The 20,307-nt window shown below is 37.2% G+C and overlaps 1 protein-coding gene across 1 annotated transcript; it reads right to left on the reverse strand.

Annotated features, from left to right (window-relative positions):
• Positions 1–15,063: 15,063 nt before the first annotated feature.
• On the reverse strand, positions 15,064–19,231 carry IL2 (interleukin 2). Its single transcript, XM_058549765.1, has 4 exons — positions 19,085–19,231; positions 18,931–18,993; positions 16,503–16,634; positions 15,064–15,174 (listed from the first exon to the last, which is right to left on the reverse strand). Exons 1-4 carry the CDS (start codon positions 19,229–19,231, stop codon positions 15,064–15,066), a joined length of 453 nt encoding a protein of 150 aa, XP_058405748.1.
• Between the last annotated feature and the right edge of the window lie 1,076 nt (positions 19,232–20,307).

Here is a 20,307-nt window from a genome sequence, read left to right on the forward strand (position 1 = left end):
GCAAAGATGGCACCTGCTGAAAAAAGAAAAAAAAAAGGAAAACTAAAAGAAAAGAGATGACACCCACTGGCTTTAGCAGGGCAGAGGGAGAGCAGGTAGATGGTGGTCACCAGCCTCCATTCCCAGAGAGTACCCCAACAGGCCCCTGCCCCTCAGACCAATGCCTTAAAATTAGGAAATGAGCCTCTTTCACAGAGTCTTGGTGCTTTTAAAGGGCTCCTTCTCTGCTGAGTGCTGGGGTGAGTGAGTCTGCCCTTTGAAAGCTGTTCCTCATTTCACCACAGCCTTGTGAGTCATGAGTGTGAGCTCCATTGGTCTTCAAAGCCAGATGTTTTGGGGGCTCATCTTTCAGGTGCTAGTCTTAAAAGTTGGAGTTCCCAATGTGGGGTGTGAACCCTTTGCTCCTCAGGGAGAAGCTCCAGGTTTTGAGTTCCAATTGTGAGTTGCCACGCCAGGGGTGGGGTTTGTGGTGGGATTCTCTCTCATTTGCCCAATGTGAAGAGGTTGCTCCGCCAGTTTTTAGGTTTTTTTCAGAGGAAGTTTTTTCATATATAGCTGTAGATTCGTCATGTCTATGGGAGGAGGTGAGTTCAGGATCATCCTGTGTTGCCATCTTGAATCAGAACCTCTCCACTCTAACTTTACCCACATTCTTCCCATTTTAGGGCTAGCTCAAATATAACGTTTCCATGAAATTTTCTCTGAAACCTTCTAGTTTTAAATGTCCCTCCTATCTCTAAACTCTTATATATCCTATTCCTCTCTTATCACATTTATTTTCACATGTCTTATCCCTGTTAATAAATTATAAATTTATTGATGTTTTGCATATTGCCTCCTAGGCAATGACTTTCCTGTAGTAATTAGCTAATAAACATTTATTTATTGAAAACTTTCATATTTTTTTTTTTTAATTTTCCACAAGAATGAAGGGTACAGTTATCCCTCATGTCTAGAAACAACTCAATTTACTACTACAGAAATTTGGAGCATTTCTGGGTCCCTTAGATATACGTTCTTATAGATGAATTATTTGATCATTTACTGCTAGGATTTTAATGACTATACCTGTGTAACTGTGAAGTTACTAAGATGACTTGTATTTTTAAAAACCAAAAACTTTCTGAATTTATTAAGAAAGTATATGACACTAAGTTTAATGTGTGCTTTTGTTTGGGAAAGGAGTTTTCTCTCAGAATTTTAAAAACGGATTTTATTTTGAATATTATAGGCTCATAAGAAGTTGCAAAAATAATGCAGAGAGGTCCTGTGTACCCATCACCCACCTTCCTTTAATGTTACATTTACATAATTATAGAACAGTATCAAAACCAGGAAATTGTCATAGGCACAGTTAACTAGACCACACAACTTAGATTTCGCTAGTTTTCATATTTACTACTTTTTTATGTATATAATTTTATGAAATATTTTCCTATGTATAGGTTAGTGTAACTACCACCACCAAGTACAAATTTGTTCCGTCACCACAAAGGAACTCCCTCAGGCTTTATAGTCAAATCTTCTCCCCTAACCTCTGGTAATCTGTTCTCTCTCTAATTTTGTCATTTTGAGAATATTATATAAATGGAATCATATACTATAATGTTTGGAAATTGGCTTTTTTCATTCATTATGATGACCTTAAGATCAACCCAAATTGTTGTGTGTATCAGTAGTTCTTTTTTTATTACTGAATGGTATTCCGTTTTATATATTACCACAATTTGTTTATCCTTCACCTATTTAAGGACATTTGGGTTGTTTCCAGTTTTGGCTATTATAAATAATACTGTGTTGAACCTTCATGCCTTTTTTTTATGGTAAAATATACATAACAAAATTTACTGTTTTAACCATTTTTAGGTGTATAATTCAGTGATATTAAGTACGTTCAAAATGTGTGCAACCATCATCATTACCCACTTCCAGAACTTTTTTTTTAATCATCCCCAACAAAAACTCTGTAGTCTTTAAACAATAACTCCCTACTCCCTTCTTCCTCCAGCCCCCAGGGAAGTGCTAATCTATTTTTTGTCTCTATGAATTTGCCTATTCTAGGTACCTCCTATAAGTGGAATCATACAATATTTATCTTTTTGTGCCTGGCTTATTTCACTTAGCATAATATTCCATGGTTTTTTCATGCTGTAGCAGGTATCATAATTTAATTTTTAAGGCTGAGTAATATTCCATTGTATGGGTATACTGCATTTTTTGTTGTTTATCCATTCGTTTGTGGATGGACATTTGGCTTATTTCCACCTTTGGGCTATTGTCAATCATGCTGCTATGAACATGAGTGTACAAGTGTTTGAGTCCCTGCTTTTAGTTCTTTTGGGCATATACCTAAAAGTGGAATTGCTGGATTATATGGTAATTCTGTGTTTAACCTTTTTGAGGAACTACTACTGTTTTCAACAGTGGCTGCACCATTTTGCTTTCCCACAAGCAGTGCATAAGGGTATCAGTTTTTCTACATTGTTGTCAACACTTATTATTTTCCATTTTTTTTGGACATAGTGCTCAAGGATTTTTTTAAAAATATGACTATCCAGTTGACTTGGCAGCATTTATTGAAAAGACCATCCTTTCTCTGCTGAATTATGGTTGCACCTCTGATGTAACCTTATATATGTTGGTCTTTTCTTTTCCTCAGCTCTGTCCTTATGTCACTACCACACTGTCTTAGTTATTATGTAGCTTTACTGTAACGTCTGGATATTTGGTAATATGAGCCCTTCAGCTTTGTTTTCTTCAAGACTGTCTTGGCTCTTTTAGATTCTTTGTATTTCCATATAAATTTAAGGCTCACTTTGTTGTTTTCATGTCTCACCTCTGCCACATACGCACATTTAAAACCTACTAAAATTTTGAATGGAATTGCATTAACTCTGTGTATCGATTTATGGAGAATTAACATCTTAAGAATATCGAGACTTAGGGCTGGCCCCGTGGCTTAGCAGTTGGGTGCACGCGCTCCGCTGCTGGCGGCCCGGGTTCGGATCCCGGGCGTGCACTGATGCACCGCTTCTCCAGCCATGCTGAGGCCGCGTCCCACGTACAGCAACTAGAAGGCTGTGCAGCTGTGACATATACCTATCCGCTAGGGCTTTAGGGGGAAAAATAAATAAATAAAAATTATAAAAAAAAAAAAAGAATATCGAGACTTATAATTCGTGAACATGGTATATCGTTTCATTTATTTAGGTCTTAATTTCTCTTAGTTATGTTTTGTTTTCCAGATAGAGGTATATATATTTCATGACATTTATTCCCAGTTATTTGATGTTTTTTGGTGCTATTGCAAATGGTATTTTAAAATATTCTCCATTTGTTTGATGCTAGCATATAAAAATATAGTGGACTTTTTTGTATATTAATCTTGTTACTGGTAATCTCACTGTGTTCACCTATTAATTCTAATAGTTTGTAGTTCCAGATTTCTTTTGGATATTCTATTTATACAATCACATCATCTGTGAAAAATAATTTTACTTCTTCCTTTCTAATCTTTTCACTTCTTTTTCTTATTACGTTTGTTAGAACCTCCACTACACCATTAAATAGAAATGGTGATGGACATCCATGTCTTAGTTGTAGTCTTGAACTCAGGAGGAAAGTGTTCCGTGTTTCATCATGAATATATTAGCTGTGTTTTTGTGACAAAGATACTCAGATTAAGGGGCAAGCCCAGTGGCGCAAACAGTCAAGTGGGCACGCTCCACTGCAGCGGCCCAGGGTTCGCCCGTTCGCATCCCGGGCGCGCACCGACGCACTGCTTGGCAAGCCATGCTGTGGCGGCGTCCCATATAAAGTAGAGGAAGATGGGCATGGATATTAGCCCAGGGCCAGTCTTCCTCAGCAAACAAACAGGAGGATTTGCAGATGTTATCTCAGGGCCAATCTTCCTCACACACACACAAAAAAGATACTCAGATTAAGGAAATTCCCTTCTATTCTTAGTTTTCTGAGTGCTATTAATGTTTATTTCAGTTTTTTAAGTGATTTTTATACACCAGTTGATTCATGTAGTCTATATAGGTTTCTTTTTTTTTCTGTATGTGATGAATTACATTTTGTTAAAATATCAAACCAATCTTGCATTGCTGGAATAAATCTAATTTGGTCACATATATTAACTTTTATATATAACATTGATTTTTATTTGCTAATATTTTTTTAAAGATTTTTGCATCTGTGTTTATCAGGGATATTTCTTATAATGTTAGTTTGGTGTCAAGGTTATGCTGACCTAATGGAATGATTTTTAAAGTGTCCACTCTTTTTCTGCTTTTTCAAATTGTGTAAGATTGCTAGTATTTATTCCTTTAATATTTCAAAGAATAAAAGAAAAGGCCATTTAGGCTCAGAGTTTTATTATTTTTGACCATTATTTCTTTAAACATTTTTTCTGTCCTTTTTTCCTGGTATTCCTATTACATACATGTCAAACCACTTGATATTCAACAAGTCATTGAGTTTCTACTCACTTTTTATTCAGCCTTTTTTCTCTTTGTGCTTTAGTTTCATAGTTTCTCTGTGGTAGTATATTTAACTTCATTGATCTTTTCTTCTTCAGTGTCTAATCTCTTGTTAAGCCCATCTAGTGAATTTTTTATTTCATATATTTTTCAATTGTAGAATTTCTATTCTAGAATTTTGCTTCATTTTTATATAGTTTTTTTTTTAATAGTTTACATTTTTATAGTTTCCCTTTCTCGGTTGGATTCCCTATTTCTTCCTTCACTGTTTAGCTTGTCCTTTAAGTCTTGAACTTATTTATAATAGCAAATTCCATCATTTCTGTCTTTTTTTTTTTTTTCTGTTTCTATTGAGGGATTTTTCTCCTGGATGTAGGTCAGATTTTCCTGCTTTTTCACATGCCAGGTCGTTTTTGGTTTATGCTAGACATTATTGATGCTTTGTTGTTGAGTTTCTGGGTTTTGTTGTCTTATTTTAAACAATGTTGAATTTCCTTTTGGAATGGAATTAATCTACTTATGGATCATCTTGAGTTTTTCAAGGCTTTCTTTTAAACTTTGTTAGGGCAGGTCTAGAGTAGTCTTTACACTAGGGCTAGATTAGTCCAACTTCTAAGGCGTGGTCTTTCTACCAAATTCCCAGGGTGTTCAACAAGGTTTCTCTACTTTGGCTTGTTGGAATTTGAGCATCTTCTAATCCTATGCAAGCTTCAGTGGTTGTTTAGGTCACAATTTTTCAGTACACATTCTTTCCCTGTTAGTCACTCTTTGTAGATCTAGCCTTATGGAGTCACACCCCTAAATAGGCACAGCTTGGTACTTAGCAAAAAAAAAAAAATTAAAGTTCTTCTATACGTATTTCTGTATCTCCTTTTCTGTACAGTTCTCTTCTCTCCAGCATGCTGTGCTACAAATTTCAATTGCTTCGCTAACCTTGAAACTCTCTAATCTCTGTTTCTTTAGCTTAGTGAGGTTGCTGTGCTCTGTGTGGGGCTTACCTTATTTGTGTTCATTTTCTTAGGTGTCACATTTCTCTGCTGCCGGTTCTTCAATGCCCTGCTTTTATGGTTATTTATAAGAGGAGGGCCAGCCTGGTACCAGTTACTCTATCAAGGCTGAAAGCAGAAGTCTTGTTCTATATATTTTGAAGCTATGGAATTATTAGATGAATCAAATTTAGAATTGTTAGATCTTCTTGTGGAATGAACTCTTTTATCATTATGAAATTTTCCTCTTTATCTCTTGCTTTAAAATCCCCTTTTTAAAATTAATATGACTACCTCTGTGTTTTGGGGGATTTTTGGTTTTTTTGGTTAGTGTTTGCATTATATATTCCTTTTCATCCTTTTACTTTTTTTTTTTGGTGAGGAAGACTGGCCCTGAGCTCACATCCGTGACAATCCTCTATTTTGTATGTGAGACGCTGCCACAGTGTGATTTAACGAGCAGTGTATAGGTCCGTTCCTGGGATCTGAATCCACGGACCCTGGGCCACCGATGCAGAGCGTGGGAACTTAACCACTATGCTACTGGACCAGTCCCTCATCTTTTTACTTTAACGTCTCCTTTTCTTTTTATTTACAGTATGTTTTTTATAAACAGTGTGTAGTTGGGATTGGTTTTTATTTCATCTTACAATCTTTTTTTAATTGGATTTTTTAGTTCATTTATATTTAATGACTTTATTGATGGAATTTGGCTTAAGTCTTCCTTTTTGCTCTTTGTTTTCTGTTTGTCTCATTTGTTCGTCGTTCATTTAGTGTACCTTTATTTCTCCTTTCTTGCCTTGTTTTAGGTTAAGTATTTTTAATACTATATTTTCTCCTTTATTACTTTTTATTTATACTCTTTTTTAAGAGGTTAACATATATTATAAAATATAAGTTTGACTTAATACAGTTTACCTTAAATTCATTCTTTTAGCACTTCTCAAACAATGCAAGGATCCTACAACATTTTAATGCCATTTATCATCTTTTGCCCTTAGTTCTTTTGTTGTCAAATATTTTACTTATGCATATGTTAAAATGCTGCAAGACATATTGTTGTCTTAATTAGCCACTATATACCCTATGTGGTACTCTCCATTTCTTTTTTTGTAGTTCTGTGCTTCCATCTGGGTTTTTTTCCTTTCAGCCCAAAGTTATCTGTTAGTACTTCTTATAGTTCAAGTCTGCTTTTGACTAGTTTTCTCAGTGTTTTGTTTGTAATGTCTATTTCACCTAAATTTCTAAGGAATTCTGGGTACAGAATTGTAGGTTATCATATGTTTTGTTTGTTTTATCATGTGTATTTTATTTCATTATTTTCTAACTTTCTAGGTGTTGAAAAATTAGCAAACAATTTTATTGTTGCTCTGCCGAAGGCAGTGCCTTTTTTTCCACCGGCTGCTTTTTGTCTTTGCTTTTCAACAGCTTGTCTATGATTTCCCTAGGTGTGGATTTGAGGGTTTTGTGGGGGTGTTTTTTGTTGTTGTTTTGTATTTATTCTGCTTGGGTTTTACTAAGCTTCTTTAGTCTGTAGGTAAATGTCTTTTCATTGTTTATGAAAGTTATTAGCCATTATATCTTCAAATATAGCTTCTTCCCCCATGCTTTCTTTCCTCTCCTTTTATGATTCCAATTACCTGTATGTTACATCTTTTTACTGTGTTCCACTTGTTTCTTATGTTCCTTTTGTTTGTACCTTCTTTTTTTTCTCTGGTCTTCAGTTTGGATATTTTTTATTAGCCTGGGTTTGGATCACTAATCCAGTCTTCTGCTATGTCCCTGTTAAACACATCTAGTGATTTCTTAATTTCAGATACTATATTTCTCAGTTCTAGAATGTGCATTTGATTTTTTAAAATAGATTCTAGTTTTTTGCAAAAATTCACATTTTCATCTGTATTTTAGATCTCATGCTCCATTTTCTTGAACATATTAATCAGTTATTTTTAAGTCTGTCTTATAACTCTATATCTGAATTCCACATTGAAGATTTTTATTGGTTTTTGTCTCTTCATTTTGAGTGTGTGTAAGTGTTAACATGCCTCATAATTTTTTAACTGATGCTACGTGTAGAGGAAATATTATAGAGGCTCTGGATCATGTTATCTTTAAAGTAGATTGGTTTTTTTTGAGAGGCAAGTAGGATCTGGCAGATACTTTTGATCCTGCTGAAGCTTGGTTTTAGGCTTTGTTAGAGGTGGTATATTTCAGATTTGTCCTTATTCCGAGGCTTGGTTACCTGGAGTCTTGGCCCTTCTTTTTCTCGTCATAAATCCTGACCTGTTTACTAGACCCTTCCCCCATGGCAGAGCTTAAACTCCAGGCTATGTCTCCTTAGCACCACACAGCTCTCTCCACAGCCGATTTACCTCCTACCTGCTGTTTTCTGCCATTTCTTTTAGTGTTTGGGAGGTGTCTTAACTTGTACATGTGCAGCTGATGGATCAGCCATTGAACGAAATTTGTATGTAGATTTATGCGCTCCTTCTCCACAGTTCCTTCTGTTTTGCTTTTAAAATCTCATCCACTTTGACAACCCTAAACTCCTACCTCTATTTCCTCATAGGACTGCCACTTGGGTTCCATTTCCCTGTGCCATAATTTGGAAAATCACCTCAGAGAAAAGGCCAGGATATCTGTTGTGCACATTTCTTCTCTCGAAGAATGTAACCTACAAGACCTGCCTGCATTGGTTGTTCTCCTCTCGCAGGGTTACTTCTACCACACTGAGGCCTGAAGGGAGGAGGAGAAGGGTAGATTATTAGAAACTTGAAGGATAGGATCATAAGAAAGGGCCACTTTGAGAGGAGTATTTTCTTTGGTCAAGTGATGCAGCCATCCCAAGGTGATCCTTCATCCACCTCCTACCAGGGATCCCCTTTGGCCAAACTCATCTAGAAACCAGAAGGCAAGAAAACACATTAATGTAGCCCATGTAAGTCAGCTTAGCAGGGTGGAGAAGGATGTCGAGTTGTCGAGGGGAAAATAGAAGCTACCTGGCACAGTTCACCTCTTTGTTATTCAACATGTACTGTCTTCCTTCATTTGGGAGAAAAGTTTGTGTCCCAAGCAAAGAAGACACACGAAATTCCATAAATTTTGGTATCATTGTGGAGTATGTCAATTTAGCAGTACTTTTCCTGAAACTTAAAATGTTGGGCACCACCAGTATTCTTCACATAAGAAAAGTGAGACTATGTGAAGTCCCATTTCACATGTGGGGGAAAAATGAGAAAAAAACAAGAAAAATATAACTGCTTGAGTCTCTACTCAATAGCTAGTCGTCACTGCTACCTTCTTCCAATACTCTTGCATATTTCCTTTTACCCTCTGCCATTACTTTGGCTGGGTGGAATTCTTTCCCTGGCGGTGGACTCCAAATCTCAATTCTGTGGAATCTTAGTCTTTGATATTCTTGCGTTTTGGGGATTGGTACAGTTTTCCAATGACCAGTACTATTGGAAAGAGAGCGAAGAGATGCCCCACTGCATTTCCTAGGTTCCAAGTACAGTGCTACCTATTGTGTAGCTGTTGCTTCTGTTCTGTAGCAGGAACTCAATTTCCCCTTGTCATCAAAATCAATCACTCTAGTCAGTACAATAGTCCTTTATGTACCTGTTGGTTCAGCTGCATGAAAAGCTTCCAAATGGCCAAAAGGTAGTCTCAGCTTTCATTTAATCAGTTTTCTGGTAGAAGTCAAAGTTCCTGGTAGAAACATGCCTCATTGAGCACTAGGACCTTAAAATTGATCAGGCTAAGCTTTCATTGATGGGAGGTAAAAAAAAATTTTCAAGTGAGTCATTCAGTATAATAATGAGAGGAACCACTTTTACTTCTATTTCTTGATTCTCAGACCTGTGCATTCTGACTATAGGGGAGGCTGTACCATATATTGGCTTCTGATTTAACACTGTCATCCTGTAGGACCGCACCTCATCCTCACAATATTGTCTCCAAGCAGGTGTCATAAGTCAACTTTCAAGAGGCCATTTCACTGTCATATCAAGCTAGCTGCTTCTGAATGATAGAGCACATAGTGAGATCAGTGAAATCCATGGGCATGACCCCTTCACCACACTTCTTTTGCCATAAACTATATTATTTGGTTGGAGGAAGTGTTATGATGAATAAGGCATTCCATAAATCTAATGGTGATGCTGCAGAACACTTGAAGCAGGAAAGGAAAATCTGTATTTAGAACATGGATCTATCCTTTTGAGGACAAAACACTGTTCACTCCATAGTGGGAAGGGTCCAATATAATCAGTGAGGTAGCCAGCTGGTTCCTCTGGGAAATGGTGCCATATTGAAAGCTCAGCATTGGCTTATGCTTTTCAGAGGTTGGGCACTGAACAATGGCAGTAGCCAGGTCAGCATTTGTTAGTGAAAGACCATGTTGTTGGGCTCATACATAGTTTTCATCCGTGCCACCACAGCCACTTTGTTTGTGGACCTATTGAGTAAGCACTAGATTGACCAAGGAAAGAGGTTGGCCAGCATCCATAGGAGGGGTTATCTTAAGCCTTCTTTACAGTGGGACACTATTATTTTCACATTCTCTACCCATTCAAAGAAGTCCGTTCATGTACCTCTTCCAGACCTCTTCATCACCAATTTTCCCTTTTCTTTTTCAAATCTCTGATCATCTGGTAAACTCATTTGTCACTTCCCATCAGTCAGTCTGTTTTAGGTCCATACTGCTGTCCATTTCTCCGGCATGAAATGTCAGCCAAAGGCAGAACTTTGAATAAGGTTATAGTTCTGGGATCATCCATTCTGGCTGATGCCACCATCTGGTGCAGATCCATTTGTAAACCAGGCTCTTACTTATTCCTCTTTTTTAATTTGTAGTAGGAAGCTCCCCAAGAAGCCAAAGGACTGGGCTGAGGGACAGCGATTAAACCAGGTGTCATGAGAATCTAAGCTGCCTAATTATGCAGTTTACTTATCTCTCCTGGACTTGTTCAGACCTACTCAATTCCATTTTTGATGAAATGTTGCTCTGTTCACCAAATACTATGGTTCAGTACATCAGTAGTTCATGATGGACAGTTGGGTTGTGTAATCACTTGGTGTCCTGTGGTTAGGCATTTGTCTCTACCAGGGTTCTGTTGCAAGCCAGGACCTGCCTTTTAATAGAGAATTATTTGCAGAGTAGGGCATGGTCTTTTCTAAAAACTATAGGACCGTGCAGTAATTATCTTCCAGGGACTTTCTAGAGACTTATAACAGCATCTCTGTCACAAACACTTTGAATACCCCTGGGTCTGCTGGGTCATAAAACCCAGGTGGCTGAGGAATTTGTATTGAGGGCTTGACCTGCTATCGGCCTCACTGAAAACTGACAGCCTTATGGGTAGCCCCCAACCCCCAAAAAATGGGTCAGAGTAGCATATGTAGTGTACTTGCAAATTCCAGAGGCTGACCAAGCTTTGTACTTCTTTGTAGTGGGCTCTTCAAGGCACAGCATCTTGTCCTCCACTTTAGAGGAATCTCCTAACATGCATGAAACTACTGGACTCCTGGAAACTTCATTTTTGTGACACACCCCTGAACTTTGCCAAGACTTCTCTCCCTTCTTCTACCCTACATATGCCTTACTCAGGTGGTACTACTACTTGTTACTTCTTACCAAATCCAGTTAGCATAACATCACCAATGTAATGGACCAACATGATATTCTGTGAAATAGTAAGAAGATCAAGTACTCTCCAGACTAATTATAACAGCAGTAGAATTGATAGATCCCTGGGACCAGACAAAGTATTCTGTTGCTCCTGTCATGTAATGCAAATGGCAACAGCTAGAGACTATGTCAGTCAATAATCAACCATGCTCACTGCAGAGTATGTTCTCTTGAAAGGAGTTCTGAACAGTGCACCTCCTTGGCCACTATAGAGGTATGTGATCCCTTTGGACCTTCTTGAGAGGGACTCAGGCTAATGGTCCATCTCTCACTTGACCTTCATAAGCCCCTATTCTGACTGGTGGCTCACAGTGGAGTTTCAGAATTATAGGGTCTGTTCAGAGCCATTATTTAATAGACCCCAGAATATCTAGATATTTCCCGTTCCTCAATGATTGGTCTCCCTGGTACGTATCTCTTCTAAAATGGCATGGGGAAAATTTTATAGTACAACAGTCCCCCCTTATTCGTGGAGGATACATTCCAGGACCCCCAGTGGATGCCTAAAACCACAGATAGTACTGAACCCTATAAATACTATATTTTTTTCCTATACATATATACCTATGATAAAGTTTAATTTATAAATTAAGCAAGTAAGAGGTTAACAACAACTAGTAATAAAATAGGACAAATATAAAATATAATGTAATAATAAAAGTTATCATAGACTTCAGCAACCTCAGCATACGATTTTTTTTCTTGTTAAGAACTTCCACCTTTTCACTTAAGGGAAGCAGTTTATGGCTTCTCTTTGGCATATCCGAATTGCTAGCATCACTGCTCTTCTGTTTTGGGGCCATTAAGTGAAATAAGAATACAACAATGCAACAATACAACAGTGGATCTGATAACTGAGATGGTTTCTAAGTGACTAAGGAGTATATAACGGGTAGTGTATAAAGTGTGGATACACTGGACAAAGGGATGATTCACATCCCGGGCAGGATGGAGTGGGACAGAACGAGATTTCATCATGCTACTCAGAATGGTGCACAATTTAAAACTTACAAATTATTTATTTCTGGAATTTTCCATTTCATATTTTCAGACCCCAGTTGACCGCAGGTAACTGAAACCACAGAAAGCAAAACTGTGGATGAGGAAGAACCACTGTATATGTCTGTGGCCATATGACAGGGTCCTTCTTTGAAGGGATCCAGCCTCCTCCCCCTGAGGCAGGGATAACAAGTGTGTGAAGTGGGTCGAGTCTGGGAACCGGGAACAAGTCATGAATTCCAGTTATTTAGTGGCTTGCATTCATTTCTGCCCAGCAGAATTATTATGTAATTTTTAGAGATCTTGCAATCAGTTAGCCACCATTACAGATCTCTTTGAATCAAAACACTTTGATTAGCATTTTGTCCTATGGTTTATTGTGTTGATTGCTTCTACCTTGTCTCTGAGGGCTCAGTGCTACCACCTGGCCTTTATCACTCCAGGATTCCATTATTCTCAATGAGCTCAGGGAACCCAGTTCCATTGCAGCACCATCTGTTCTGTCATTTCTGGCGTAATGAAGAATGCCACCACAGAACTCTGGTGGATGATAGTGTCCCCTTACCAAGGCATTTCTTTTTTTTTTTTTTTTGTGAGGAGGACTGTCAGCCCTGAGCTAACATTCAATGCCAATCATCCCCTTTTTTCTTGAGGAAGAGTGGCCCTGAGCTAACATCCGTGCCCATCTTCCTCTACTTTATATGGGATGCCGCCACAGCATGGCTTACCAAGCGGTGCGTCAGTGCACGCTCGGGATGCGAACCTGTGAACCCCTGGCCGCCGAAGCGGAGCGCACGCACCTAACTGCTTGCGCCACGGGGCCGGCCCCCCAGGCATTTCTTAATGTCATCCTGGGTAAGATGAGAAGATTGCACATAATACATCCATTCCAACATTTCCATTTCCCTGGTCCTTTGGACTCTTTGTTCTATGGGGGAGCTCTGGCGTTTCAGTATCATTAAAAGAGGCCACTATGTAGTCCAAGTGTTTATTTAACCAACTATTAATGCCATTTACAAGTTCACATTAAGTTCCAAATCCCAGGTAATTGCACTCATCTCAATTAAATCAGCCCAAACATGACTTATTTTTCACCCCCATTGGTCTAAACACTTTGCATCTCACTGCCCCAAGAATGTTGAGATCTTAACTCCCATGTTAGTCCTGGAGGTGATGAAAAGTGGTAGAGTTGAGTTCTGAGGAAAATTGCCCTCAATTTGAGTCATTGGAAGGTTTTTAAGTAGAGGAGTGACTTTTCCTCAGAAGGGATACTATTAAAGAAAAGGGGTTGCCTGCTGTCAGCAGGACGGACAGACAGATGTTTAAAGTTCTCAGCCTCATGTCTGGCAAAATATCCGCATCCCGTATCTCAGGGTCCCACTCCTTCCCCTTCCTTAACGTAAGAGACCTGGAAGGCTTAAACTTTTAATTGGCGCTATATCTTTACAGACCTTACATCAGACTCTTGGCTTTGTCTTCTGCCGTATATGCCCTGTGACTATAAGAGATGAGGAAGCCCTTGAAAACTGCCAATGAGGACTTCTGGTTGCCCATGCGTGTTTTTAATTGTATATTCATAATTTTAATTTTTTTCCCTTTGTTCTCTGGGACCATCAGAAGAATCTTGGTGATAATCACAATTTTTATATCTGCTGTTGCTGTAGCAATTAAATGTCACAGCCATTTGATCTCACAACACCTTGCCCTCCATCTGCATTTCATCTTATGCTACCACTGATGACAGTTTGAGTAATCAGGATGCTGCTACATCCCATAGATTTCCCATGTTCTATTATCATTGAGTTCCTTGAATATATGAACAGCCCACTCCCAGAATCCTATTTTGAGGGTCTATTTCTCGGGGCTCTTTCTGGTACAGTTACTGTGTCTGAGTCAGGAAACAGATGGCATACTCAAATTAGAATAATTCAAGGAAGATCTAATAAAGAGACAATTTACAAAGCTATGGTCAGGGTGTGGGGAAACTGCAAGGGATGGTACAATACTCTAGAGCTGGTAGAAGTAGAAGTGTTAACATCCCTGGGCTTGAAGGAAGGAGTGGAAGGAAAGGTTAGCAGAACCCAGAAGGAAAAAGTCTCAAGAGAGCCACCTTGAGAGAAACTGGGTTCTTTGGTGGAGAGGCACAGCCATCCAGAGGCTACTCCACAGGGCAGGAGTCAGGGGAATCACTTCTGTCCCTCAGACCTCCTACCAGGGCTCCCCAGTGGCAGGAAAGCCAGAGGGCAGGGGAGGCCTTTGAAATAGGTCATACAGGTGAGCCTCCTAAAGGCAGAGAGTGAGATGTAAGATGTTGAAGAATGGATAGAGAGACACACCAATTATATGAAGAGTTTCATGAATGTGTTTGGCATCTTACATTTAAGACATGACCTAGACAAGGAAAATAAAATTTGCCGAGAGTTTTCTCAGACTAGAACTAAGGAACCAATCATCTCATGAAAGGAGAAAGCAAGAGCTTTGAGAAGCCCATTTCCCTATTCCACGCACCTCTCTGGGGGAAGGGTGACTTTTGTAAGCATCTTAACTATCTTATGAGTTCGCATGAGTAATTCAGAAATATTTTAGTGCTTACTGTGTGCTATTCCCAAAATAACAAATATCTGGGCTTATTTTTATTCATCAACTTTATTAAATAATTTTATTAACTGATCTACATAGACGTTATATTTAACAATTCAATATAAAAATAAATACTTTGGGATAAATAAGTGAATTTTTTAGAGCCCCTAGGGCTTACAAAAAGAATCTTAAAAGATCCATATTTATCATCCGAAGACTAATAGTTACAAAAGGTAGCAAACCATACATCACAAAATAAATATAAATTTTAAATATTTAAATAAATAGAAAGCCTGATACATTTTAAATGGGAGGCAGTTAATTATCAGCTCAGTGTTGAGAAGATGCTTTGACAAAAGGTAATCCATTTGTTCAGAAATTCTACAATGGTTGCTGTCTCATCATCATATTCACATGTGAATCTTGTTTCAGATCCCTATAAAACAAGAATTTTAATTTTTTTTAGTTCAGAGTAGTTTATATATAATTATTCTCAGTCGGAGTCTTACAGGCTTATGGCCTTTATTTTCAAGTGTGTTAAACATATTAATCATTCACATTTTCTTGAAATGATCAAAATGATGTGCTAAAATCATATGATATCAAGTGATAGTAACATACTGAGATTTTCCTCATTTGTTAATTCTGTCAATCTCGGTGAACACAGGTTTTTTTCCCTGAATTGTGTACAAGTAAACATTTTAAGTAAAAACACTTCTAGACAAATATTTCATTAAATGCTGCATGCAAAATAAAGTTGTTTGACCTCTTTTCCTCTGTGTATATATCTGTCTCTATATCTATCTGTAGGTTACATGTGTTCAGTGATATGCACATTATACTTTCTTCTTTTCGAAACCTTGATTAAGATTATTCTACTTATTATTCTACTTGAGTGAATCTTCACGTATTTTCTCCAAAGCAAGATAGAACCAGCCCTCAGTAAGTTAGAACAGGCTTTTGTTTGGGGGAAGTTTGTGTGAAGAACATTTTCATAAATACTCATACCCACTCCCACCCCAACTCAGTATCAATGCAGGTGAGTTTCCCAACTTTTGAAAGTCTAAACATTAGCAATTTTGTTCTGTGGCCTGACTGTTTAGAAATTAATCTTCTGTGCTGAAAGGGACTGTTTCAACTCTGCCTCTAACTGACAAGCTAAGAAGAAAATATTTTGTATTTTGGCAGATGGGATGAGAAAAGAGAGGTATGAATCTCTTTCACATCATCTGAGTCCTTTGTATATTTCATGCTTCCTGTGCATGTAAAAATACTTAAGGTCCTGAAAGTATTACCTCTAAATAAGGAGTTAATTATCTAGTCCATTAGCCATTTTAGTGGTTGCCATTTTTTAAGACAAATCTCTTAGTCCTTCCACCAAGTGATAGGGAAACCCCATTTAAAAAGCTTTTCAGGTAATTGGTATTGGCTATTCTGGTAAACGATCTGAAGGAATTTAAAAATACATAATGAACTCTGTCTGCTTTCTGTAAAATTCAATTCAGTGCTTCTCCCACTCCCAGTTTTGTGTTAGTGTGAGGGGTGACAGAATGCAGGGGTGGAGGCTTGCCCCTGAGTGGATGGTGGGTGGAAACCCTCTAGCTTACACTTCCTAGCTCCACAACATATCATCTAACATAAAAATAATTTGTGTTCACAGTGGACTTAAAATACACAAGTATTTCACAAATACCAAAAATGTTATACCACTTAAAAATGCCCTTACATTTATTTTATTTCCAAGAGAGCATATAAAGGCCTTACCTTTAGTTCCAGAACTGTTGCATTGATATTGCTCATTAATTCCTTGATATCTTTCAAGTGAAAGTTTTTTAGCACATCCTCCAGAGGTTTGAGTTCTTCTTCTAGACACTGAAGATGTTTCAATTCTGTGGCCTTGAATAATAATAATTATTATTACCAGGTGAGTTTGCCCTGACTAAACGTCAGAATCAGAAATTAATCTCCAATTTATTAAGAGTGGCAGTATATAGTTTTTACTATTCTCCCTGTTCTCAGTGTTACGGTAAAGGTGGACCAATACAGTTTACAAATCAGTTATAGACTGAGTTCTTTTCCAATCTGCATAAAATCATTAGAACCAGAGTAGTCAGAATGTGGAAGTATAGGTTCACATTCTATGCTTCTAATAGCTAATAATCTGAGAGTTGAGAATCACAGAATGTTAGGGAAAGGAGCTCTTGGATGCCATCTATCACGGTCCCAACATTTGATCCATTAGGCAATTTTAACTATATAGTAATGACTCTTAATATAGCAAGTCACATATAACTGTGTCTAAATTTTTTATTTTTCTATAGTAAGTGCATTAAGATGCATTTTAGAAAATTATTTGTCCCAACCAAATAAAAGTTTACAATATTTGAAGAATTTTTGGATGGTCCTCCTGCTTTCAACATACACATACATACTCTCATATATATAATGATAATAGTTCATACTTCTATGGTACATTATAACTTCAAAGTATTTTTTCCTAAATAAGCCCGTTTAAATGTCACAGACACATTTTGAGATACACAGTGCAGTGTTATTATCTCCATTTTACAAATAAGGAAACTAAATCTCAGGATTTGTGTCTTTCCCTAGGCCACATGACTAGGTAGAGCTAGAATTAAATTTCAATTCTTTTTCTTCATAGCATTAACATAGCATCCTTTGAATTAAATGTTTTTATAGCTTTCTAAAATCTTTTGCAAACAGAATGCTGATAAAATGAACAAATGAATGGAGTTTATCACATTACTTTTGGTTTCAAATAGATTTTGAGTTGTCATTTAGAAACTGTGAGATTTCAAAGAATTCTACCACCTTCTAAATTATACACATAATCTCATGTTATCTTTCTAACAATCTTTAGAGGGAGAGGTAGGACTATACCACACATACCTTCTGACATTTCTAACTACTGCCCTTTCAACTTGCTACTAGAAGTTCTGCAAGTTCAGGGGTTAAGTTTTTGGCATGAGCAATTTGAAGCTATTTCCCTCAGAAGAGTCTATTGTTATGTTGCTGGAGGTAAGAGTTGTGTGTCTGATAAAGCTGGAGGAGCATCTCTAAGCTATTTCCTTTTCATCTTTCAAAAGAGTAGTTTGAAGCATAATTTCCTTGAATTAATAAGAGGTGGATCAATGGGATTGCATCTATGACCCTTAAATCCCATTTTTTTCTGGGCTTGGATTCACCCTGGGACAGAGTCTTTCTGGTACCACAGTCTTGCCCCTTCTCTGCTGACCTGCGCAAATGCTAGGAAACGTTACACTCCTAGCGTCACTCTAGGAGCTTAGATGATCGAAGCTTACCTAACTATCTGAATTTCAAAATAACAAAGATTTTAATCTTGGAAAATAAGTCATATAGCATCATAAGTCTCTAGGTCTACTGACATAAAAGTTGTGTAAGTCCAAAATTTTACATTATACTCCCCATGGAGGATTTTTGTCTTTACTACTACTACTGGTAGCTGATGCTTATGTGGTGTTTACCATATGCCAGACACTGTTCTGAATACTTTACGTTTACTCATTAATCCTCACAAAACTATATGAAGTATATACAATTATTATTCACTTAAGTAGATAAGAAACTTGGGCATGTGACCTATAGAGAGTAGTGACCTATAGAGAGTAGGTCACTTGCCCAAGGTCGCAAAACTAAGACACAGCAGACCTGGGATTTCAGTTCAGATAATCTGGCCCCAGAGTCTATGCTATTGATTACTGCTATGCTGTCTTTCAAAGATAGACTCTTAAGAATCTTTCCTAAAACAATAAAGGATTTTTACAAGTGGGCTCCTCTGAAATGAATTTCCATCATTTGCATGGTAAAATGATATAATCAAATGTCTAGAGTTTTACATTTTTAAATAAAACAGTAAATCAATATAATCTTCTTTTAAAATAGTCCCAGAAATAAAGTAAGAATATTATTCTTGTCTTCTTTTTTTCCCACTCCCTCCACCCCCCCGAAACACACACAAATACATATTAAAAAATATAGGCAAAACCATTTTACTGAGGCCCCATTATCAAACTTGGATTTTTTTTAAAAGATACTGAAATTACTTATTCTTTTCCTCAGAGGAGGTGCTATTAATTCAATCAGTGTGAAAATTTTTATATTTCTTTGAATTTTATTAAAATATAAATTGAACATAGAAAATTGTACTTACCTTCTTGGGCATGTTGAATTTAAATGTGAGCATCTTGTTGGAGAGTTTGGTGTTCTTGTAATTCTGAGAAAGTATGACAGATTGTTATTAAAAAAGGAACTCCAGCTAGAAAAATTCAGTTTAATAATGTTAGTTAGAAAGGGAATATACTCACATTAACTCCACTCAAAAGCAGCCGTAAGTCCAGCTGTAATTGCTCCAGCTGTTGCTGTGTTTCCCTCTTAGAGCTGGAGGTAGGTGCACTGTTTGCAAGGAGTGCAAGAGTCAGTACAATGCAAGACAAGAGTTGCATCTTGTACATTGTGGCAGGAGTTGAGGTTACTCTGAGTAGTGATTAGAGAGGCTGATAGGAAGCTCTTGAACAAGAGAAGCAATTTATACTGTTAATTCTGGAAAAATATTATGGGGGTGTCAAAATGTTTTACATATTACACATATTTTCAAAGATTCTACCTGTGTGGCAAAAAGCATTACCTTTATTTTTCCTCTTCTGATGACTCTTTGGAATTTCTTTAAACCCCCATAAACTGGCTGAATGGATGTAGGTGAAATCCCTCTTGGTTACATTAGCCCACACTTAGGTGGCAGTTCTAATTCATACAACTAACGCCTTCTGTATGAAACAGTTTTTCCTCCCTCTTTCTTTAAGGGGGTGGGGATACAAAAGTGCCTCATGAAAATTTTCTCTTTGTCATAAAACTATGCTGAACATGTGGAGCACCATGTTGTGGTGGACAAGAGCAAGAGTAAATAGTTGAAAAGAATAAATTTTTAGATTTGTTGATTAAACAGGAAGAATATTGGTTTCCTGTTTCAGGATGGTTTTACCTTTTATCTACACAATGACTGAGCTAATGCATATAACGTGATAGATTACTTCTTACACAATCAGACAGAGAAATATTAAGATTAGAATACATAAAATGCTCGCTGAGCTTGAGGTACTGTTTTATGTTGTTTTAGTTTTAACATACTTCTTGTATTTATTTAAATCTCTTAATGTCTGTTGTCTTTTTTTTTAAGGGTATGTTGTTTACCAAACAAATACTCAGAAAAGGATTTGTATACAAGGGTACTGATGCTAGTTTGTAATAGACTTTATATGTGCTGTGTGTAAACCAATCCATAAATTACTAGTTTTCATCTCTAATAAATTTAGATTTATCCTCTAAAGCACCTGGGACACTATGAGTGTAACAATAATAGTTATGAAATAAGATCAGCTCAATATTTTTTAGTTGGTAGACTGAGTAGGATATTTAGGATGTGTGTTAATTTATCCTCAGTATAATGCACTAACTGCCAGAATGATGGTTTAGGTATATGCTTCTAATTTAACCTTGGAGAATTAAGGAAATCCTTTCTCAATGAGATTGC

The sequence above is a fragment of the Diceros bicornis genome, chromosome 11 (assembly GCF_020826845.1).
Source record: "Diceros bicornis minor isolate mBicDic1 chromosome 11, mDicBic1.mat.cur, whole genome shotgun sequence".
NCBI classification, from domain to species: domain Eukaryota; kingdom Metazoa; phylum Chordata; class Mammalia; order Perissodactyla; family Rhinocerotidae; genus Diceros; species Diceros bicornis.

Excerpts from the sequence above, each read along its gene's own strand:
- IL2 (XM_058549765.1), bottom strand. The coding sequence starts at position 19,231 with ATGTACAAGATGCAACTCTTGTCTTGCATTGTACTGACTCTTGCACTC. Across the intron at positions 16,635-18,930 it reads AATTCAACATGCCCAAGAAG|GCCACAGAATTGAAACATCT; the intron begins GTAAGTACAATT and ends TTATTATTCAAG. Across the intron at positions 15,175-16,502 it reads CAACAGTTCTGGAACTAAAG|GGATCTGAAACAAGATTCAC; the intron begins GTAAGGCCTTTA and ends CTTGTTTTATAG.